Below are 18,387 nucleotides of genomic sequence, written 5' to 3'. Positions count from 1 at the left end.
TCCTGCGGTGTTTGCTTCATTCAGTGTGTAAGAAGAGGCGAGAGTTGTCGTGGCTTCACCATGACAACGTGTCTGCTCACAATGCCCTGAGCGTCCGACAGCTCCTGGCTGAGAAGAGCAACCTCCCTACTCATCCCACCTGGCTCCGTGGGATTGTTTCCTCTTCCCCAAGCTTAAGGGGGTCATCAAGGGGACCCATGTTGAAGACGTGGACGACATCAAGATGGCTGTGATGATGCAGCTGTGAAAGATCTCGGAAGAATCCTTCCAGGAGTGCACGGCGGCAGAGAAGGCTGGGAAAGTGTGTTAGACTCCAGGAGGATTACTTCGAAGGGGCAAACTTGTAGTTTGCATTTGAAATATATCTTTTGTGACACCAGTCTGGAAACTTTTCTGACACACCTCGTAATTCTCTCCTATAAAACCAAGAGAAGCAAAGGCGTTGCTGCAAACAAGCTCCCACCTTTGACTGAGTGAACTCCCGGAACATGGCTGCCAGGCCATCGTCATCAATGTCACTGTCAGTCTTTATAGCCACATTCAGGATATGGATAGGCTCGTCCTGGACACTCTGGATGACAAAGCAAACACACATTTAATTCTAAGTTACAGTCATAGAGGTCAGTGACAGGCCTGTGACTGGCAGAAGTCTGCTCTTGTCACCTTGTTGTCCTCTTCACCGTACAGGACCGGGTTGCCTCCTTCTGGGAAGGTTGGACTTGGAGGAGGAGAGTCAGAGAAGCAGCTCAACACGTCTGGTATGTTTCTGTAAATGCAGAAAATCATACAATCGATCAGGCACACTTTCAATACGAATACAAAAAGTCTAATTCTTTGAAGCAGATACTGACCTTGTGAACTCCTGGAATGAGCGGAAGGAGACCATGGCTCCCATGCGCTGGCAAGGTGGCGTGAAAGAGGTGTCAAGCAGAACATCACTCACGCTGGCCACATGCACCATGCCGTAGTGATTCAGGTTGGATGAGAACGACATCCTACGGTGCAGACACAGAACAGTCACAATGGGGAATCTGCCATACTACTAGGTTGTGCTGATTTTCCCAATTCACCTTTTAGAACCTCACAACAGTTTTGATCCCTCAGCTTTTCAGCGGTTTGCTGGGATATATTATTTTGTTGGAAAACACTTGAAAGTTTCATGTGTTCAGTCTAAGGGACCGTTTTGGTATAAAAACTGAATGAGGTTCAAAAATTAAACGCAAAAAGTGAAAAAATAAAATTAACAAAAACTCAGTAAAAGCAGCTACACCGTGTGGATTTTTGACAGATCACGTTAGTCAATTAAAACAAAGGAAATATTCCTTTTCCAAGAACAAGCAACCATAAAACCACCAGAAAGACCCATTAAATGTTCAGGTTTCATTTTGTTGGGTGTTAGTCCTTTAATTGCATCCCAGAGGTTCCACCCATTGTAAGTACTCAAGAGGTTTTGTGTGTCAAACCTGTCCACAGATTCCAAATCTGAGTCTTTTTTCTTCTCAGCATTATCATCCTTAGATGCACTATCTCGTGCTTTAAGGTCCTGGGGTTTAGTTTCTTGTAATTTAGTGTCCGCGGCTTTTGCACTGTCCAGGATTGGAGTATTGGACATTTTCCTGGCAGGACAATCAGAGGTTTCAGTTCTGGAGCTTTTTGCAGTGTCGTACAACATTTCTCTCAAAATAGAATTTGATCAGCTTACACCATTCGACAACTTATTCCAAATCTCCCCCATACCGAAGCACATACACACAGTTCCACAAGACACAAACACACAAACAAAATATCTGACACAGAGGTTGACTGCCATGGGCCATGCTGTTGTCAGTAAAATTAAGAAATGCTGCACTTGTCAACCAGCCTAGACTTGACTGACTAAATCTGTTTCATTTTAGGAGATTTCAAAGCAGCAAATACTTGCATAACCAACAACTTGATGATGAATTAATCTCAATTTCAATTACGGATTTGACCATGCAGCTAGCTAGTCTATAGTCACTAGTAGTTTATGCAATGAAAAGAATTTTTACAATACCTGTTTAGAGTGGGGATGTTCCCTCTGCAATCAAACAACATTGATTACTAAGTGGTTAGTGTCAGGCATCAGAAGAGGAAGACAGTCAAAGTGTAGCAATGTGTGTGTGAATGTCTGTGTGTGAGAGTGTGTGTCTTTTAACATTTGTTTTTGTATTTATTAATATCTACATGGATGCAATGCATGTAAAGATGGAGGATGAAGTAAATGTTAAGAATATATTCCTAGTAATAAACACACATTTCACTTCCTGACTGTTCCCTTTACAACATGCATCATGAGATCCTCACACGTCCTTGTCCTGAGACACGCTCCGAACAAAGACAGGATCGTTTAAAACTCTCATGCAGTCTTGTCTTGACATTAATGAGCCAAACGTGAAGGTTAAACTTAGAAACGGTAAATCACAAGCATGCAACAGAATGAGTACGCGGTGGCATTCGCAGGGTTTCGGTAAGTGTAAACAAACTGAAACCATCACACCAAAGGAAAATACCAGCACTGCATAGCGACAGCGAGGAAACACAGTGACACATACACACAACCACACACAGACGAACGGAACAAAAAAATCGCAGCTAGAATGCAAAACATGAGCGCAACAGAAATGCCGCAGAACTGCATCTGCTACAAGGATTCCCAAATGCTGAGCATGTACAAGATGAATCCTGAATTTTTTGTTGTTGTTGTTGTTTTTTTGCTGATTCTGTGGCCTCACACTGTATAAGAGCATCTCTACACGTTTTTTAGGAACTTGTGGTTTTCTAGGAACTCACAAGGAAGAGCTGCTGACATGACACTCTTGAGGCTGGGAGCTTTGTTGCTCATGGCACTCGCACTTTTGACAAACCAATACAAAAAAAATATTGTCAGTCTTGCGAAACACCTTCTTTTGCACATGAGTAGCATTTACACGGAGAACAACGATGACACATAGCTGGGAATGTTGGGGTGGAATCGTGGCACCATGGATGATATCAAATAGATTAAAACAAACATTTATCATGGGTGCTTTTGATATACAGCTTATAATAGTTAGCGATTTCTTGGCTTTGGAGTGATATGTTTTGTGTAACCGCAGCACACATCCACCTATGCTACAAACACCTAGACAACAGAATAATAGAGGAGCCTAGGGTAAAAAAAAGGCAGACATAAAAATACAGGCAGCCACCAAATGTGATAGACAATCCTGAGAAAGACAGCAATAAACAGGACCATGAGATAGTTACAGGTGCTGTCACCAAGATATTCTAAATTAACATAAAGCTGTGCCCAAATACATGGTGGTGCTGTTAATTTACCAGCATCTGTGCCACTAATGGAAAATCCAATATGAGAAAACTAATATAAATATTGACTCCACAGTGCCGTGGAAGGGAGGAGCAAGGAGAGCGGAAAAGTAATGCACAGCGTGTGAGTGTTGCAGACGTTTTCATGTGTGATACCTGTTGGGATGTGAGGTGGGAAGCATGAATTGGAACTCTACTATACACGTGTTGTCCTTCAGCTGGCGATGCTGAACGCTGTTGAGCTCGTAGGCGATGTATGCTCTGCGAACGTACACCTGAGATTAGAAGAGATAAAGCCGAAGACGGTGTTAGACGGATATGTGAAGCACCTCTGAGTTTGTTGGATAAAATTAGACCAAAATTATTTTGATGTCATTATTCCTCTCACCTCCAGGGCAGCCATCCTGACAACCTGATTACTGTGGTAGAAGAAGTTGGGCAGAACGTCGAAGATGGACGTCTCTGAAAGGATCAGTTTCTACATAAAAAATAACAAAAATTAGCTTTGAACACTTTGTCCATTTTCAGAAAAAGCGATGAAGCCGCTGCACCTGTCTTTCATTGCCTACCTGCAGATTCTCAATGCAGAACTGGTGCCCATACATGTCAATGGCAGAGAGGAAGATGGACTCCACCTGGTTGTGTCGTAACTCATAAGAGGGAAGGTGGGAGGCGATCAGCACCTGGGGAAAGAAGATGAATGTGTTTCTTTGGTTGAATGTTTAATTACACACCTTTTATTCTAGGTGCTCCTGCTGTTTTGTTTTTCATCCATAAAAGAAGCATGTCTACATTAACTAGCTCTCATAGTGGAGGGTAAATAGTGACATCTGGTGGGGAAACTGTCACAGTGGATTATGGGTAACACTGAGCCCATTCACAGCTTTAGATGCTTCAAGAAAATTTACTATTTTTAGCTTTTATGTTAAACAAGCACCCTGTCAAATCATTTTTCTGCTTACAATATATGTAGCCATGTAGGGGGTTTTGTGTTATGTCTGAGTGTTTTTAATCATTTCAACACAACTTAAACCTTGTTCTATGGCACTTCTCCAGATTGTTTTCTCCTGACTAGATCCTTGCTTTTGCTGCTCTCAGATGTACGTTGCTTTGGATGAAAAAGTCTGCAAAATGAAGTTGTAGAAAACTATTTTGGTAACGAAAATGAAGAGTCCACATCTTACCTGCCGGGCACGTAGCGCCACTTTGGCATTAGTTGTTTTGCTGAGCTGGGTGAGTTCGGTCAGAATGGCCATCAGTTCATCTGTCAGTGTGGGATCACGGCCACAGAGCTGGTCCTATAAGCACACGAGAAGATATAACATAACATAAAATCATCACACTTTAGTTTGTTATACATATAGGTTATGTAGTACATTTTACAAAATAGTAAAGTGTAATATGTTGTGCTTTTCAGGAGCTGTATTAATCCATAATTGCAGCACTAGTCTGATAAATATTGCATTACTAAGATACTTCACTCACTGCTAAAGAGTAATTCAGTGTCATAACAACTTAGGGAGTGTAATAGCAATTAGTAATGGATTATTTTTATTACCAAACACCTACTATCACACATTACGAGTGCATGTGCAAACTCAGAGTTTTCTCCTTACCTGAAAATATTTATGTTCAGGGTTACATCATAGATAAGACATACTGTCTCATACACAGAGGCTTATAGAAATACCAGAAGACTTTTGTTTTAGTGGACTAAAACATCAAATAGATATGATGTCGACTAAGTAAGGGAGAACACTTACAATCAGCATGGTAACCAGCAGGTTCTTCTTAGTGACTTGAGCATGGGAGAAGATATAGTTGAGCACATTGGCCATGTCACCTTTGTTTTCCTCGCGCAGCGTAAACACACACTTGTCATAGTGTCCTGTTAATGGGAAAACACATAAATGCTTGGTTAAACACTACACAGGACAACTGAGGTGAAAGAGCTCCACCAAATGGAAAGAATAAGTCAATGCAATCCTTGTAAAAAAAATATTCAGCACAGCAAAACAAACTATTGTTACTGCTGCATGCGGAAACATGTCACCTTAATGAACACCTGAAACCAGCAATTAAGCGTGCAGTCAGTGTTCCTCACCGTTCTGAAACTGGATCTCTACTTTCAGATACTGTCTAAGCAAATCCATCACCACTGCCTTCATGTGACCTCGGATGCCACTGCGGTACCTGTTGGACACAAAGGCAGTCGAGTCTTGCGCAAAACAAAAGGCAGCCATTGAGTATCAGTGTACAAAACTTTTTCAACATATGGAGATAACGACGTCGCTCACTTCTGCACCAGCTGAACGATGCTTTGTGTGTTCATGAAGAAGACTTCTCTCTCTGACTTCTTGTTAAGAGTAGCAGCATGGCTGTCCAGGATGTTTGCAATCTGGAAACAAAGGAGATGGACAATATAAGCATTTAATCCCAGCAGCAGTTGAGACTTAGAAGCATTTAATCCCAGTGACACCGATGACCCCTCACTTATCGCATCTGTGTTGTATTGAAACTGGGAGAGACTGAAAGACTCTGGTCATGAAATGTGTGATTAAAGTTAGAGCTAAATGTTGTTACAGTTAAGTGACAAAACCCTTTCACTACTACTTTATACAGCAAATTCATAAAACTTGGAAGAGTCCAAAATGTTTCACAAGTAACAGCACATTAGATCCAACATGTTGTTTAAAACACAACACCTTACACACACACAGACAGAGACAGTGTTTGCATTGTGCTTTCTTAGACAAACATGCAGCCAAATAATTAGTTTGCATAAGAAACTCTGTAAATAATAAAAAAAACTGCCAAATACCATTACTACCATTACTACTACGACTACTACTACCTGCTCAGTTTTCCAAGGACTTTAATTACCATGGAAACTGAACATTACTACTGCTGGCAAAAGAAAAAATGAACAGTGAGCAGCTTGAGAGGAGTTTTACTGTAATTGACAAGGTGTGTGTGAAAAGAATGTGTGTGTTGTTGGGACACCTGCTGGCTGGGGAACTGGCAGAGCACAGAGGTTATGTTGCTGGCGTACTGAGCCATCTCCTTCTTGATGGCCTTCTCCACAGCAGGAGGGATGCGACCCGACACGCTGGTCATGATGTCTTGAAGCTCCAACAGTGGCAGTGAGGGATCGCGCATGGTTTTCATTAACCTTTCCACCCATTCTTTCAACTAGAACAGACAGAGGAAGAACACGTTTGTCAGAAACCGCTTACAGTTGGAAGTGCTATTAGCATGCGCCCAGCTGTGTAGGAATTCTTACCTTAGCGCTGAAGAAAGGTTCAGGAAGACAGAAGCCACTCATTATGTGAACTAGATGATCCAGTGTGTTGTGAAAGACTCGGTGTAGCTTCTCTCCTCTCAGAGCTACTGCCTGGATAGAAGGCAGGGCTCCTGTGTGCAGCTCTGCCTATTAAAAAAAGAAATGTTGTGCATACATCAAAGATCAATGTCTGGTATGAAGCAGATGTTATACTTATTATAATGCCGGCAGCAGAAAGTTGACCAAACTGCACTTTGTTCTAGTTATTGTTGGCTAATCACTAGCAGCAGACTTTCCAGCAGTGGGTGCCTTCTCCCCTATTAATTCTGCCTCGCAATTTTCCTGCATTAGCCTGGCCCGGATGACTGCTGACTCACAAGTGTCTCTTCCCCTCAAATAATTGAGCCTTCATCTTCGTCGGCAGCCTCAATTTCCTGCCTCGTTGATGTTTTGACTCCATAAAGTGATTTGTCATAAGCACACATCCAAACAACTAATGCACAACGCTAACAGAGTGCAGCAGAGTGCAGATCTTGTATATGAAAAATGCAACCCTTTGTTATTCAGACAGTTACTTTTTTGTGACCGAATAAGCTGAAAGCTAAAATTAATGTTGTAACTTAGAATGCAAATGAATATTTTGGAATAAAAGGTTCGGCAAGGGGGCGACCCTAGTGGAGATTAAGCTATGGATGGATGGATGGATGGATGGATGGATGGATGGATGGATGGATGGATGGATGGATGGATGGATGGATGGATGGATGGATGGATGGTTCATTTTGTAGCAAGGAGAAGGAAATATCCTACTCGGTATAGAGCGTACGCCTGTGCAGTCTGTATCAGTCAAACATGTTGTGAGTACCTGTTGCACTCTGCTTGGGTCATCCAGTTGCAGTTTGGCAATGACACAGCCAGGTTCCAACGCTGCTCCAGCCCTTTTCACATAGTGAATACATCCAGACTCTGCGGCGGTAAGAGTCATTACCATCTTCATCACCTGAAATGTACAACAACGTTTACATCTATACGACAAACGAAAACACAGTACATTTGAAAAGATTCCATCTTTCTCGTGGACAGCATAAAAAAAAACCTGTACCTCTATTTCAGCGTAGCACTGGCCAGAAAACACATGCCCGCCATCCTCCACTGTGTACTGAATGATTTTTCCTGCTGAAGGAGATCGCAGCAGCGAGGGATCGTTCTCCTTTTCGAACACGCAAGTCTTGTTCCCAATTGTGATGCGATACCTGCAGAAAAAAAATAATAATTAGTGTCAGGAGAGCCAGAAATCAGAAGATATAAGTGCATCACAAATATATTTGTAATGCTGTTAACTGAGTCTAGGGAGACACATTTTAATCACCTTTCATTCTACTCTGTGGTAAACCTAAAACAGTGCTGATCATTTCATAAACCATTGTTGTGTCTTACCTGTCCACCTCTTCCTTCATGTACGTAGTGTAGCTGCTTCCATCATAAGACAGCAAAAGACCTCCGTCGCTGAGCCGATGGACGTCAACCTCAGCAGAAGAGTTGTTCATGATGACTACGTAGGAGTTGGGAGACTGACGCGTCACTGTGAGGACATACTTCGTACCTTCATAGATCAGCTCCACATCCACAGTGTTGAGTAGAGTGTGCGCTGGCAGCACCTGGCCCCTAGTCAGACAGCAGAGAGTGTCTTGTGTTTTCTATTCCAAACACTACTGTCGTGAAATGTTTTACTATGACATGCCATATTTTTTACCTTTCCAAAGAATGCAGAAAGTTAGACACACTGTTCCTTAGATTGACATCTGCCACATGCAGAGCACCGCTCACAATTCCCAGCATCGTGTCAGGACGCTCCGCCTGCATGCAACACACACTGTACTACTTAGCCAAAAACAAAAACATCATACATTCAGGCTCAAATACAAACTGTGTGATGCCTGGAGGATTAACCAAAAGGTCTTACTTTTATCTCAGGACTTAAACAAAGAGTCATTTCATGATATTATGGGTCAGTATGTTAAACATATCGTTCTAGTTTTCTTGAAGTGCATCCAGTGGATAAAACGAGAACATCTCTGCATATTGTACCTGCATCTTCTCTGAGATAAGCCTGTCCAGCCAGCCAGTGTCAATGCTGTTGTGCTGAAAGCTTTCAGTCTCCAGCAGCTTAATGAGGTATTCCACAGTTGTCCTGAAGTCTCCCCTGATTGACAGCTCCTTGAGAGCGACCACCATGTTGCTAGAAAAACACAGAACCTCGGATTAGACGATTGCACTGAAATCAGAATCAGATTCAGGTTTATTGCAGGTATAGTTCACACAATATGAGGAATTTGCTCTGGTAGGTTGGTGCAACAATAATATAGGAAAAAATAGAAGATGCAAATATAAATATAAAAATATTAAACTGATTTTAAAATATAAAGAATGTAAAAAATGATATAACATGGAAACCACATATTGAATATTTGGTAATAAATAATAATAAATCGGTTTCAGTTAGCTTTCTGACAAAGCAGTGTGTTTAAATTCTGGGTTCACTCACGAGATAGCTTCTTCACGATTCTCTCCCCAAGAGAAACAGTGTCCAAACTGGGAGTCAGCAAACTCGTGCAGCCCTCCAGCTGCTGCAACACTGAAGTAGCCCCACACGTTCTTATTGCTGCGGAAATTCAGCTCTTGCACTGTTCCAGAACTCGGCTTGAAACCCTGAAATTACACAACACACACACACACACATCAGCTTTGATCTTCTTATAAGCTGAACCAAAACCAGCTAATTTTACACTAAGGTGACATTTAGGAGTATTAACAATGGTCTTTATACAATGAACAACAGAATTACTGAATGAAAAAGAGTCACACAATGACAGGAACAGAGCCAAAACATTGGTAACATTTACAAGGAAAGAGTGAATCCTACCTCATCTGGATTTTCACTGGTAATACGTGCTGCGATGACATGGCCCCGAGGGGAGGGGGTAGTTGACAGACACTCGAAGTCAATGGGACAGTCTCCCCAGGGCTGGACCCCATAAAGCATCCTGATGTCTTTGATTCGGTGAAGAGGAATACCCATAGCAATCTGTCAAAACATAGAGGTGTGTTTATGCAACGTGATCGTTTCTGCTTTGAATGAACCCCATACATTTTCACTGGTATGTTTATCTTGTGGTTTCAAACATTACATTTTTAACTTTTGCAGACATATAGTGGGCACTGTCATTGTTTTGAAAGGGATCCCCTCATTCTCCTCCTCATCCGGTGTCACTCCCACAGTAACACCCAATCAGCTTGCCTGCAAAGCTTTCCCATCCCTTCAGCCTGACTGCCGCTGACCTATTTACACACAATCCTAAACACTGCAGAACCGACCACGTGACCGATTGTCATTACAAGCTACTACAGCGTTTCTGCATATCGCCTCCTTCTCTTGCAGTCTGTTGCCATGGAGACAGGGGGCCCGTCAGAGCCGTGGTGGCGTTGAAGCGTGCTAACTTTGTCTGCTGTACAACAGCCACGGACTCAAACGCTCCATATGTGATGTAACGGAGTGTGCTTTTTTTGTAGCAGTGGAAGCACGTGAGTGAGGCTGACCTGCATTTGGGCTGCAGGTAGGTTGACGTCGGCTACCATCTCGGTACAGGGGTGTTCCACCTGCAGACGAGGGTTGAGCTCCAGGAAGTAGAAGCTGCCGTCCTGGCTGTAGAGGTACTCCACTGTGCCTGCACTGACGTAACCCACCATCTTGGCGAGCTTCACTGCACACTGAGAAGAGAGAACAGCTCTGTTCAAATCAAGCTAAAAGTATGTTGGTCTTGATTTCCATTTAGCAGCTCTATAAGTACAAACAATGCTAGATTGGTTTGTACCTTTTCCATATCCTCAAACACATCAGAAGTGGCAATGGTGGCCGGAGCCTCCTCTATAATCTTCTGGTGACGCCGCTGCACAGAGCAGTCTCTGCCAAACAGGGAAATTGCGTTGCCATATTGATCCGCTAAAATCTGAACCTCCAAGTGGCGGGCATGTTTGGCAAGCTGCATGACGAAAATGGGTGATCCTGGAACCTCTGCTTGGACCTACAGCACCAAGGAGACAGTCAATCAGGCACCAAATGCAATGTAAAAATGGCTGGACTACACGTTTGCTATGTAAATTTGCACGTACCTGTCTGAAGAGATTAGGGAAGTCATCAGCACAGTTGACTTTACGGATCCCTTTACCTCCGCCACCTTCTGAGGCCTTCACCATCACAGGGTAGCCGATGTTCTCTGCAGCCTGGCAACAGAAACATACAGGTTTCCAGCACACATGCGAGAATGCGCACTATACTAAAGCACATGCAACATTCATTTAACATTATGATCTGTCAGTCAGATGGCTTGCTTACTTTTAAGCCATCCTCTACATCCTGGATGCAACCAAGCTCATATAAGTCATTGGGAACACTGATGAGTTTCTTCTTTTGGTTGTTCTCTGTCCATTCCACTGTCAGGCCTGAAAAAGACAAACGGATCTGTGTATTGGTGTGATGTTTTCAACAATGACATCTCAGGAATCTGACCTGGAACACCAAACATTTACGACAAAGATACAGAAACCAACTACTACTGTATAAACATCATGAAAATCGGACGAAGTGCAGGAAATATTGACAGATGAATAATAAAGACATTTTTTTTTTTTTTTTTTTAAAGGTAATACTAAATGGCACACAATAAATGATCTACCTGTTCCGCTCCAGGGCAGGGTTGGGATGCCAGCCGTCTGGGCCACGATTGAGGAAGCAATCTTGTCTCCAAGAGCCCACATAGCCTGACTTGGAGGACCTGGGAAAGGAGTAAAAAAAATTTAATTAAGCAAAATGGTATAACGTAGGAAAGGTAGAATACCAACAAAGTGACCAGCTTTCCTTACCCATGAAAGCAATGCCATTCTTATGAAGGAGCTCTGGGAGTTTGGGGTTCTCTGAGGCATGGCCCCATCCAGCCCACACAGCCTATAATATACAAAAAAAATATATATTCAATTAAAAGTAAAATCATTAATTACAGTGGAAACTCTGCAGAAAAATAAGAGTTTGATGGTACCTGAACGGGTATGCGTTTAGCAATGTCCAGAATGAGCTCCACATTGGCATAGTTGTTGTTATTAGTCCCTCCTGGCACAGGAACATAATGGTCTGCCATTTTGATGTACTCTGTGAACCACAAACGGATTGATTTATTCAATGACTTCAAAACACACAGGATTCATGACCTCCATAAGAACAAACATGCAGTCTTCTACCAGGTAGTTAAATACATTCACTTCACCACTCTTATGTGTCAAACAGCATGATTAGATTAAAAAGTGACTACAAACAGTGAAAAACAGGGATTTTACTCTTCAAATATACACATTTTTCCAATATCTTGTCACATAATATTCCTCACTGGGTGCTTGTTTATTGTCTTTTAAACAAGAGTTAATGAGCATCAACTCTCCAGTGTTTCCATGTCAGTGTCAGGAAGCTTAGCTCAGTCTAGTACCACATTTGTTCTGTTCACTCAGGAGCTTTACATGTTCACAGAAATCCCGCTAACACTCACCTGCATTGGCCTTTAGGTCTTCAGGGGTCACCATGACAACAAAACGAATTGCCCTTTCATTGCGAAACATCTCATAGGCCCAGCGGCGGATGGAGCGCATGCATTTAACCGCTGCGATGCCATTGTTCGCAATAAGCACCTGGATAAAGAAAACAGGTGAGATAGTAATGCTGATTTGGTCTATTTATATCACAGCAATTGCATCACTGAATGCAAATATTTTGTGTCTTTACATTTCTGTGGCTGCACAAGCTTCTAATGATTTTCCCTGCAGAACATGTCAGGTCATTGAACTGGATTGGTCAAGTTCAAAATGGGACACTTTGTCATATGTGCTCAATAGAACAGTGAGACATCGCTGTGTCTATATGTATGATGCCTTTATGCTGTGCAAATCATAAACAGAAATTCTTCACTAATTTGTTTTTATTGTTAATACAGAACATTGGGATTCATTTCCAAATATGACAGGGTTTACTTTTTCTTTTCAGTATTTTTTTGGAAGGGCAGTAACTAAAATCTGTTACCTTTTCAATGACTTTGTTCCCACCGAAGCGGGTGACAAACTCAGCAGGCGAAGCAACAGTGAAGTCTCTCTGGAGATCAATTCGCCGGCGATCTCTGCCTTGTTTCACCAAGTGTAGTCCTGACATGCTCGATCTGCTTGAAGAAATAAAATCAAATGCAAATAATGGTCATTTAGAACCTGTCCAGTATTGGAATATAAAAGAGGCAATAGGCAGCTATTAAACTAGCCAGAAGCAAGCTGTCCCACATGAATGTTTCAACAGCAGCACAGCATTAAAGGTCCCACTTTGTGCCCCCTTTTCTGCAAATGAATCAAAGTCTCTCAGTGTGTCTTTCAGCTCAAAATACTGCAATGATGGTCCAGTTCACCATGACTGGATAACTAAACCGCTGTGAAAACCACTGAACTGCTGCTGTTCCTGCCTCCTTTATGAAGAACAATGTCTGCATGTTTGCTTGACGACACAGAGCTCGACGTCTGCTGGTTAGTTAGCTGTTACACAGCACCCGGGTTAATTTTTACTGGCTTGTAAACCTTGGAGGCTAACTAGTTGTGAGGGAGGGCTTGAATAACTGCAGAAATAAACATCTTCACATTTGAACAGCTTTCATTTTACACCTTACAGCTTATGACAGCTACAACAAAAATGGCTTTTCACCATATGGGAGCTTTTAAAGCAGTTGATGTTTACAGCCAAGAAGATAAAATAGCACTGATATCACCTCATGCTGATAGGAAGCCTATTATCACAGTAGCTAAGTATTTGACTACTGTCTCTTATCTAAAACTTGATAGCTTGCGGGTGAATTACAGACATGGCCAGAACCTTCTATCTATGAATTAGAATCTATGACGAGGGTGAATGTCAAACAGGATCTAAAAACAAATAGTGGGAAAACAAATCAATTAAGATTTGGGTAATAGAACGGCAAAACAGTACAGCGTGAACAATGGTATAGTTGAGGATAATTGAACTACTTAAAGAGTAGAATGTAGCCCTCAAGCATATTTACATGTTTAGACAAGCGCTATGACTCAAGCTCCACTCTAACAGCAACCATCAAGGAAATGTGTAGCGCAGGGGGAGGGGCATGGCTGTCAGCTGTAGGGTGTGACGGAGCCTGGACTCACTTGGCTGGCTGGTCTCTATGGCCTGACACTGCACTGTTGCATCACCGCACCGGCACGAGGCAAACGAGCTTCTACAAATTTCTACTTATTTCAACCGAGCTGTGGAACTGCTCTGTAGGAGGTTATCATAATGATGGAGAAGGCAGACACCCCGAGCCAGTATTTCTAGTATTAAAACTGCCGGTTCATCATTAATTCAGTTAACAGCCACATCTCTCACCTCTTTTTTTTTTCTTTTTCTTCCTTGAAGCACACACAAAACCAGACTTTGTCCAGACAGGACAAAGTAACTATTGAGATCTGTCAGATCCTAAAATTGCGAGTTGCAAATAGAAAAAGAGCTTCCAGAGTAGGACACACAGTGAGTCAGCAGGCAGAGAGCATCACTGTCTTCGAGGCTTGTTGCGTATTATAACAATATTTATCTAACACAACTGAAAAGGAACAAGCGAGTAATGAGAGGGATTGTTACCTGCATCAGGTAGTCTGCCGAATTTGAATCTCAAATCCTGACAACTCTTATGTGAGACTTTGAGGGAAATGTAATTCACACAGCGACAAAACTGAGAGACTCAGGGAGCCCAGTGAAAGACTTGGGGTTGGCAGAGAGGCTAAAGACTGCAGCAAGCATTAAACAAAGTTCTATCAGCGCTGAATAGCTCCTTTCGACTGTTGGATTAGAAATTTCTGTGTGCGAACAATTTACAGCTTCCCCAAACCAACATTCTGAAGTCCGTGCCTGCAGTCCAGGACAACCTAACACGTACAAAGAACACAGAGGAGCCCTTTAGCACGGTGCAACTAGAGAAACCGCATTTTTCACAAGTGCTGCAAAAAAAAAGGGGGCTACGGAGGAAAAGTACACAGTCTGGACAGAGCGTGCTCCGTTCTGGACCACAGGCCTGTTTCCATCAGTTTCATGAAGACAGAATTTGAAGTCACAACTTATCCATCTGCATCTCAAGTTTGCATTTTAAAATTTTGATATGTTAATCAAGTGTATGTGTATAGGAAAAACTTTGAGTGGAAGTAGAGCAGATCATAACAGGGACTACTGAAATGCAAAAAAATAAATAATAATAATAATTGTTTGGAAACAGCTGCTTCCTAAACATGGAATATTTTAGCAGCGTGTTTCCACTTATAACCAGCATCATAAGCAAAACACTGGGAAACGGCATTTATTTTGGTGCCATCATTGTGGAGAGAAGCTGGAAATGAACACGAATAGACCGGGTTTTCATTCTAACCTCAGATTGTGCATGGGGCCATCGATGTTCTCGAAGCCCATTTCATAGGTGCTGTCGGAGCTGGCGGAGGACGGAGAACACGAGCGCGTCTCCTTTTCCTCCAGCTGAATGTCTTGCTTCCCTTGGTTTTCATCTTCTGAGTTCTCCTCCGACACCGATCCCACGATGAAGTGAGAGTGCAACGCCGCCACAGCGGGGTTCTTCTTTGCAGCACCGTCCTGCTGTGCCATGGCTGGGCGACACGAGCAGGCTGCGAACACTGATAAGACAGAGAACATGGACAGCAACTGTTATAAAGGAGGTAGAGGGTCCAAATATCAGCGCACCGTCTGACACAAGATTGCCTTGGCTGGAACGTGACGCTGTTTGTCATATTGCAAAAGTGGGTGACATGAACTTAAGTTTGCTGGTAATACAGTCGATATTGCAACACTTGGACTTGTACTGAGATGCTCGGCACATCATATCAAAGTTCTGAAAAAAGCAGCACCGCTGAGCGTGCCAGAGATGATGTAGATAACAACTCAGAGATGATGAAATAATTTACATTAGGGCTAAACTATTCATCAATTTCAAATCGCAATTGCAATTTGAAGCAAACTGCAAAGGCTGCAATCTGGGATATGTTCTGCTCTGCTTATGGGTTTAAACTGTTAATGGGTTCACAAATTCACACCTTGAGGGACAGCGGGGGACTTTTGATTGCATCTCACGTGGCAATGCTCCATCACACTAATATTCTAAATAAATTGGTGAATTTTAAACTGAAGGCTGGCTTTAAATATATGCACATAGCAAATCAAATGGATGAATATGTCAGAAAAACTGCAGTTAGATATTTAAAGCCTTCTTGTCTGCCCTCATTCAAATAGAAATAATTGTCAATATAGAAGTACAGTGCACCAGCAATATACACTATTAGACATACAAGACATATATTACAATACTTTCTACAACCCTATAAAGCACGATTTCAAAACTATTTAAGCAGCAATTGCCAAATGAAAAATTAAAAGATAAGATTAGTCATGCATCTAGTAGCATCTAAAACACTGTTTTAGCTCCAAACATTAGAAAGCACATGCATTCAAAGAGCTGCACTCTAATCATCTGTTGGAAACTATAATTCCTGTTATCCTGTGACTCACACTTTGTGCAAAACACTTTCAGTAAATGCATTAAACAGACAGCTGCAGGTTGCACACACTGATCTAATAACACATTTTAAACACTACCATTACCATACTGGACTGCTGCTCGGTTAGCTTGTTAATTTACCAGGTCTGCTCTCACACAATGTTGATTAACGAGACTCTGGGGAAACAACAAACGATTCACCTGCAATGCTGCTGTCAAGCAATCTTCCTAGTTGCTAACAACTAATGTTGTTTTCCACCTGCCAGACCGAGTGGAAAGCCTGTGAGGTAAGGCACACCTTACCTATCGATAGCTGCTTGCGGGACCAGAAAAACAAGCCGAGCACCGCCGTCAGACACACGGCAAAGGTGAGCCAGGGCAGCATGGCGAAACCACACCAACGGACGGCTGCATTTAGCTTCGTGACAAACTTCTCATAATATTATTTAACAAAATAACTTCAGCTGTTTTTTAAGTAAACGTTGAGTCCACTGGTTAACGCTACCTGTCAAAGCTAGCTGCCCACACAGCAGCCCCGGCTAAGCTGAGGGGCGGATGCTAATAAAGCTAGCTTACCGGCAGCGGCTAATACAATTATAATACGTCGGTAACGGCTCTAGTACAGCGGTGCTGACTGTAACCGCCGGCCGGTGAGCTGTCCCGCAGCATGGGCGCAACCTGCGTAATCTTGAGATAAACACGTCGGCTAGGCTAACTTACCGGTGGAGAAAAGCCGACACGAAATCCTGGAAGAGTTCAGTGAACGAGATCGATAAATTAAAAACGTCTGTCAGACATCTCTGTTTCCAGTGGTGATGATGAAAAAAAAAAAAATCACATCATGCTGAGGTCACACAGCTCCGCCAGACGCTCCAACAGCAGAGAGTGGGGTGATGTGGTGATGCGCAGGCAGGTTACTCCTGGACGTTGACCTCTGACTGCAGCTTCCGACATAGAAGTAGATCCGCTAGAAGACACACACACACACACACACACAGGGAGCCTGCAAGCGATGCTATGCGGAGGAGGGAGTTGAAAATAGTTATTACTGCAAATTAGAAATGATATATAGGAAAGCTTTAATGAAATAAAATTAGTGTGTGTGTGTTACAAAAAAAATGTGCAGTTAGTGAAGTTAAAAATAAACACAACCTATCCTCCTTCACCAAAATAAAATGCTCAGTTTGATATTTTTTTCGAATTCCCTTGCAAACAGATCGACCATTATCATATGTTTTAATGATTATTGTTGTTATTTTTAACATCCCCCACAATATATTTACTCCAGTATCAGTCAGGGGAACATTCAGAAAAACAAATTACCGCTTCTAGGGTTCACTTCACCACATTACTCCAATTCTTGCCGGCCTTCAATGGTTACCAGTTGGTTTTAATCATGATTAAAATATATTATTGCTTGCTTTTAAAGCCTTAATATTACATATGTGGTCCTTTACATCCAAATGAGTCACATGGCAGGAACTGTGACAGCTCCTGGATCTCTTCTTGTGACCACAGATGGTCGACATTTACATGTGACTTACGAAAATCTCTCCAAAAGAATTGTACCATCAGTGTTGTCTTGTTTTAAAAAATACTGGAAACTTTCTACTATTAATATTATTATTATCATTGTTGTTATAAGGCCTTCTTCTACTTAGTTTGACTGTGATTGTTTTAATTTATTCTTGTATATTTTACTCTGGCCTTTTATTCTTTCTATATTTTACTATTGACTATGTCGGTCTCTTTCTCCTTTCTTTCCTTTTTTGCTTTTGTTTCTGCTGTTTTATGTTTGGTGTTTTGTTTCCGTGCTTTTTTGTGCAGCACCTTGAAACTTATCAATGAAGCCATTTTAATTATATTATATTATATTTTAAAGAGTTTCCATTAATAGTATCTCAGTGAAATTATAAACGAATGTAAAACGTTTACACAGCTAACACACTGGAAAAACGAGAACTCACTGACCCTGAGGTTAAAAAGAAGCAGCAGTTCACTAATGTTTGATTATGATAATATTGTTTAATTTTTGCATATGCAAACAAGAAGGTTGTAATTTCAACATCCACTTCCTTGAGGGCCATCGTGTTGTTTGTTCTTTTGCTATTGTGTCTTTGAATGTGAAGCTTTATA

General features: G+C 41.9%; 1 protein-coding gene across 8 annotated transcripts in view; it reads right to left on the bottom strand.

Moving 5' to 3' along the window:
• Positions 1-17,145, bottom strand: part of acaca (acetyl-CoA carboxylase alpha) — a 34,455-nt gene extending 17,310 nt beyond the window's left edge. For 2 of the 8 annotated variants that reach the window (XM_008299418.1, XM_008299420.1), the window contains exons 1-32: positions 16,972-17,145; positions 15,115-15,373; positions 12,732-12,867; positions 12,205-12,343; positions 11,704-11,813; positions 11,531-11,612; positions 11,344-11,442; positions 11,004-11,110; positions 10,781-10,891; positions 10,483-10,692; positions 10,208-10,378; positions 9,534-9,695; positions 9,156-9,319; positions 8,699-8,849; positions 8,364-8,467; positions 8,048-8,275; positions 7,713-7,863; positions 7,476-7,610; positions 6,611-6,757; positions 6,331-6,519; positions 5,625-5,725; positions 5,432-5,520; positions 5,091-5,215; positions 4,512-4,625; positions 3,897-4,010; positions 3,716-3,805; positions 3,484-3,602; positions 2,036-2,059; positions 1,464-1,616; positions 852-995; positions 664-766; positions 464-571 (exon numbers count right to left, since the gene is read on the bottom strand). In XM_008299418.1, coding sequence (XP_008297640.1) covers positions 464-571; positions 664-766; positions 852-995; positions 1,464-1,616; positions 2,036-2,059; positions 3,484-3,602; positions 3,716-3,805; positions 3,897-4,010; positions 4,512-4,625; positions 5,091-5,215; positions 5,432-5,520; positions 5,625-5,725; positions 6,331-6,519; positions 6,611-6,757; positions 7,476-7,610; positions 7,713-7,863; positions 8,048-8,275; positions 8,364-8,467; positions 8,699-8,849; positions 9,156-9,319; positions 9,534-9,695; positions 10,208-10,378; positions 10,483-10,692; positions 10,781-10,891; positions 11,004-11,110; positions 11,344-11,442; positions 11,531-11,612; positions 11,704-11,813; positions 12,205-12,343; positions 12,732-12,867; positions 15,115-15,344 — 4,110 coding nt within the window. In that variant the 5' untranslated portion in view covers positions 15,345-15,373; positions 16,972-17,145. The remainder of the gene's footprint in view (positions 1-463; positions 572-663; positions 767-851; positions 996-1,463; positions 1,617-2,035; positions 2,060-3,483; positions 3,603-3,715; positions 3,806-3,896; positions 4,011-4,511; positions 4,626-5,090; positions 5,216-5,431; positions 5,521-5,624; positions 5,726-6,330; positions 6,520-6,610; positions 6,758-7,475; positions 7,611-7,712; positions 7,864-8,047; positions 8,276-8,363; positions 8,468-8,698; positions 8,850-9,155; positions 9,320-9,533; positions 9,696-10,207; positions 10,379-10,482; positions 10,693-10,780; positions 10,892-11,003; positions 11,111-11,343; positions 11,443-11,530; positions 11,613-11,703; positions 11,814-12,204; positions 12,344-12,731; positions 12,868-15,114; positions 15,374-16,971) is intronic. The other 6 variants (XM_008299421.1, XM_008299424.1, XM_008299423.1 and 3 more) reach the window with 4 other exon arrangements.
• Positions 17,146-18,387: the final 1,242 nt, after the last annotated feature.

Source organism: Stegastes partitus, unplaced genomic scaffold, assembly GCF_000690725.1.
Source record: "Stegastes partitus isolate 25-593 unplaced genomic scaffold, Stegastes_partitus-1.0.2 Scaffold1416, whole genome shotgun sequence".
NCBI classification, from domain to species: Eukaryota; Metazoa; Chordata; class Actinopteri; family Pomacentridae; genus Stegastes; species Stegastes partitus.
The sequence above is the reverse complement of the archived record's forward strand: the minus strand, read 5'-3'. Positions and strand labels throughout refer to the sequence as shown.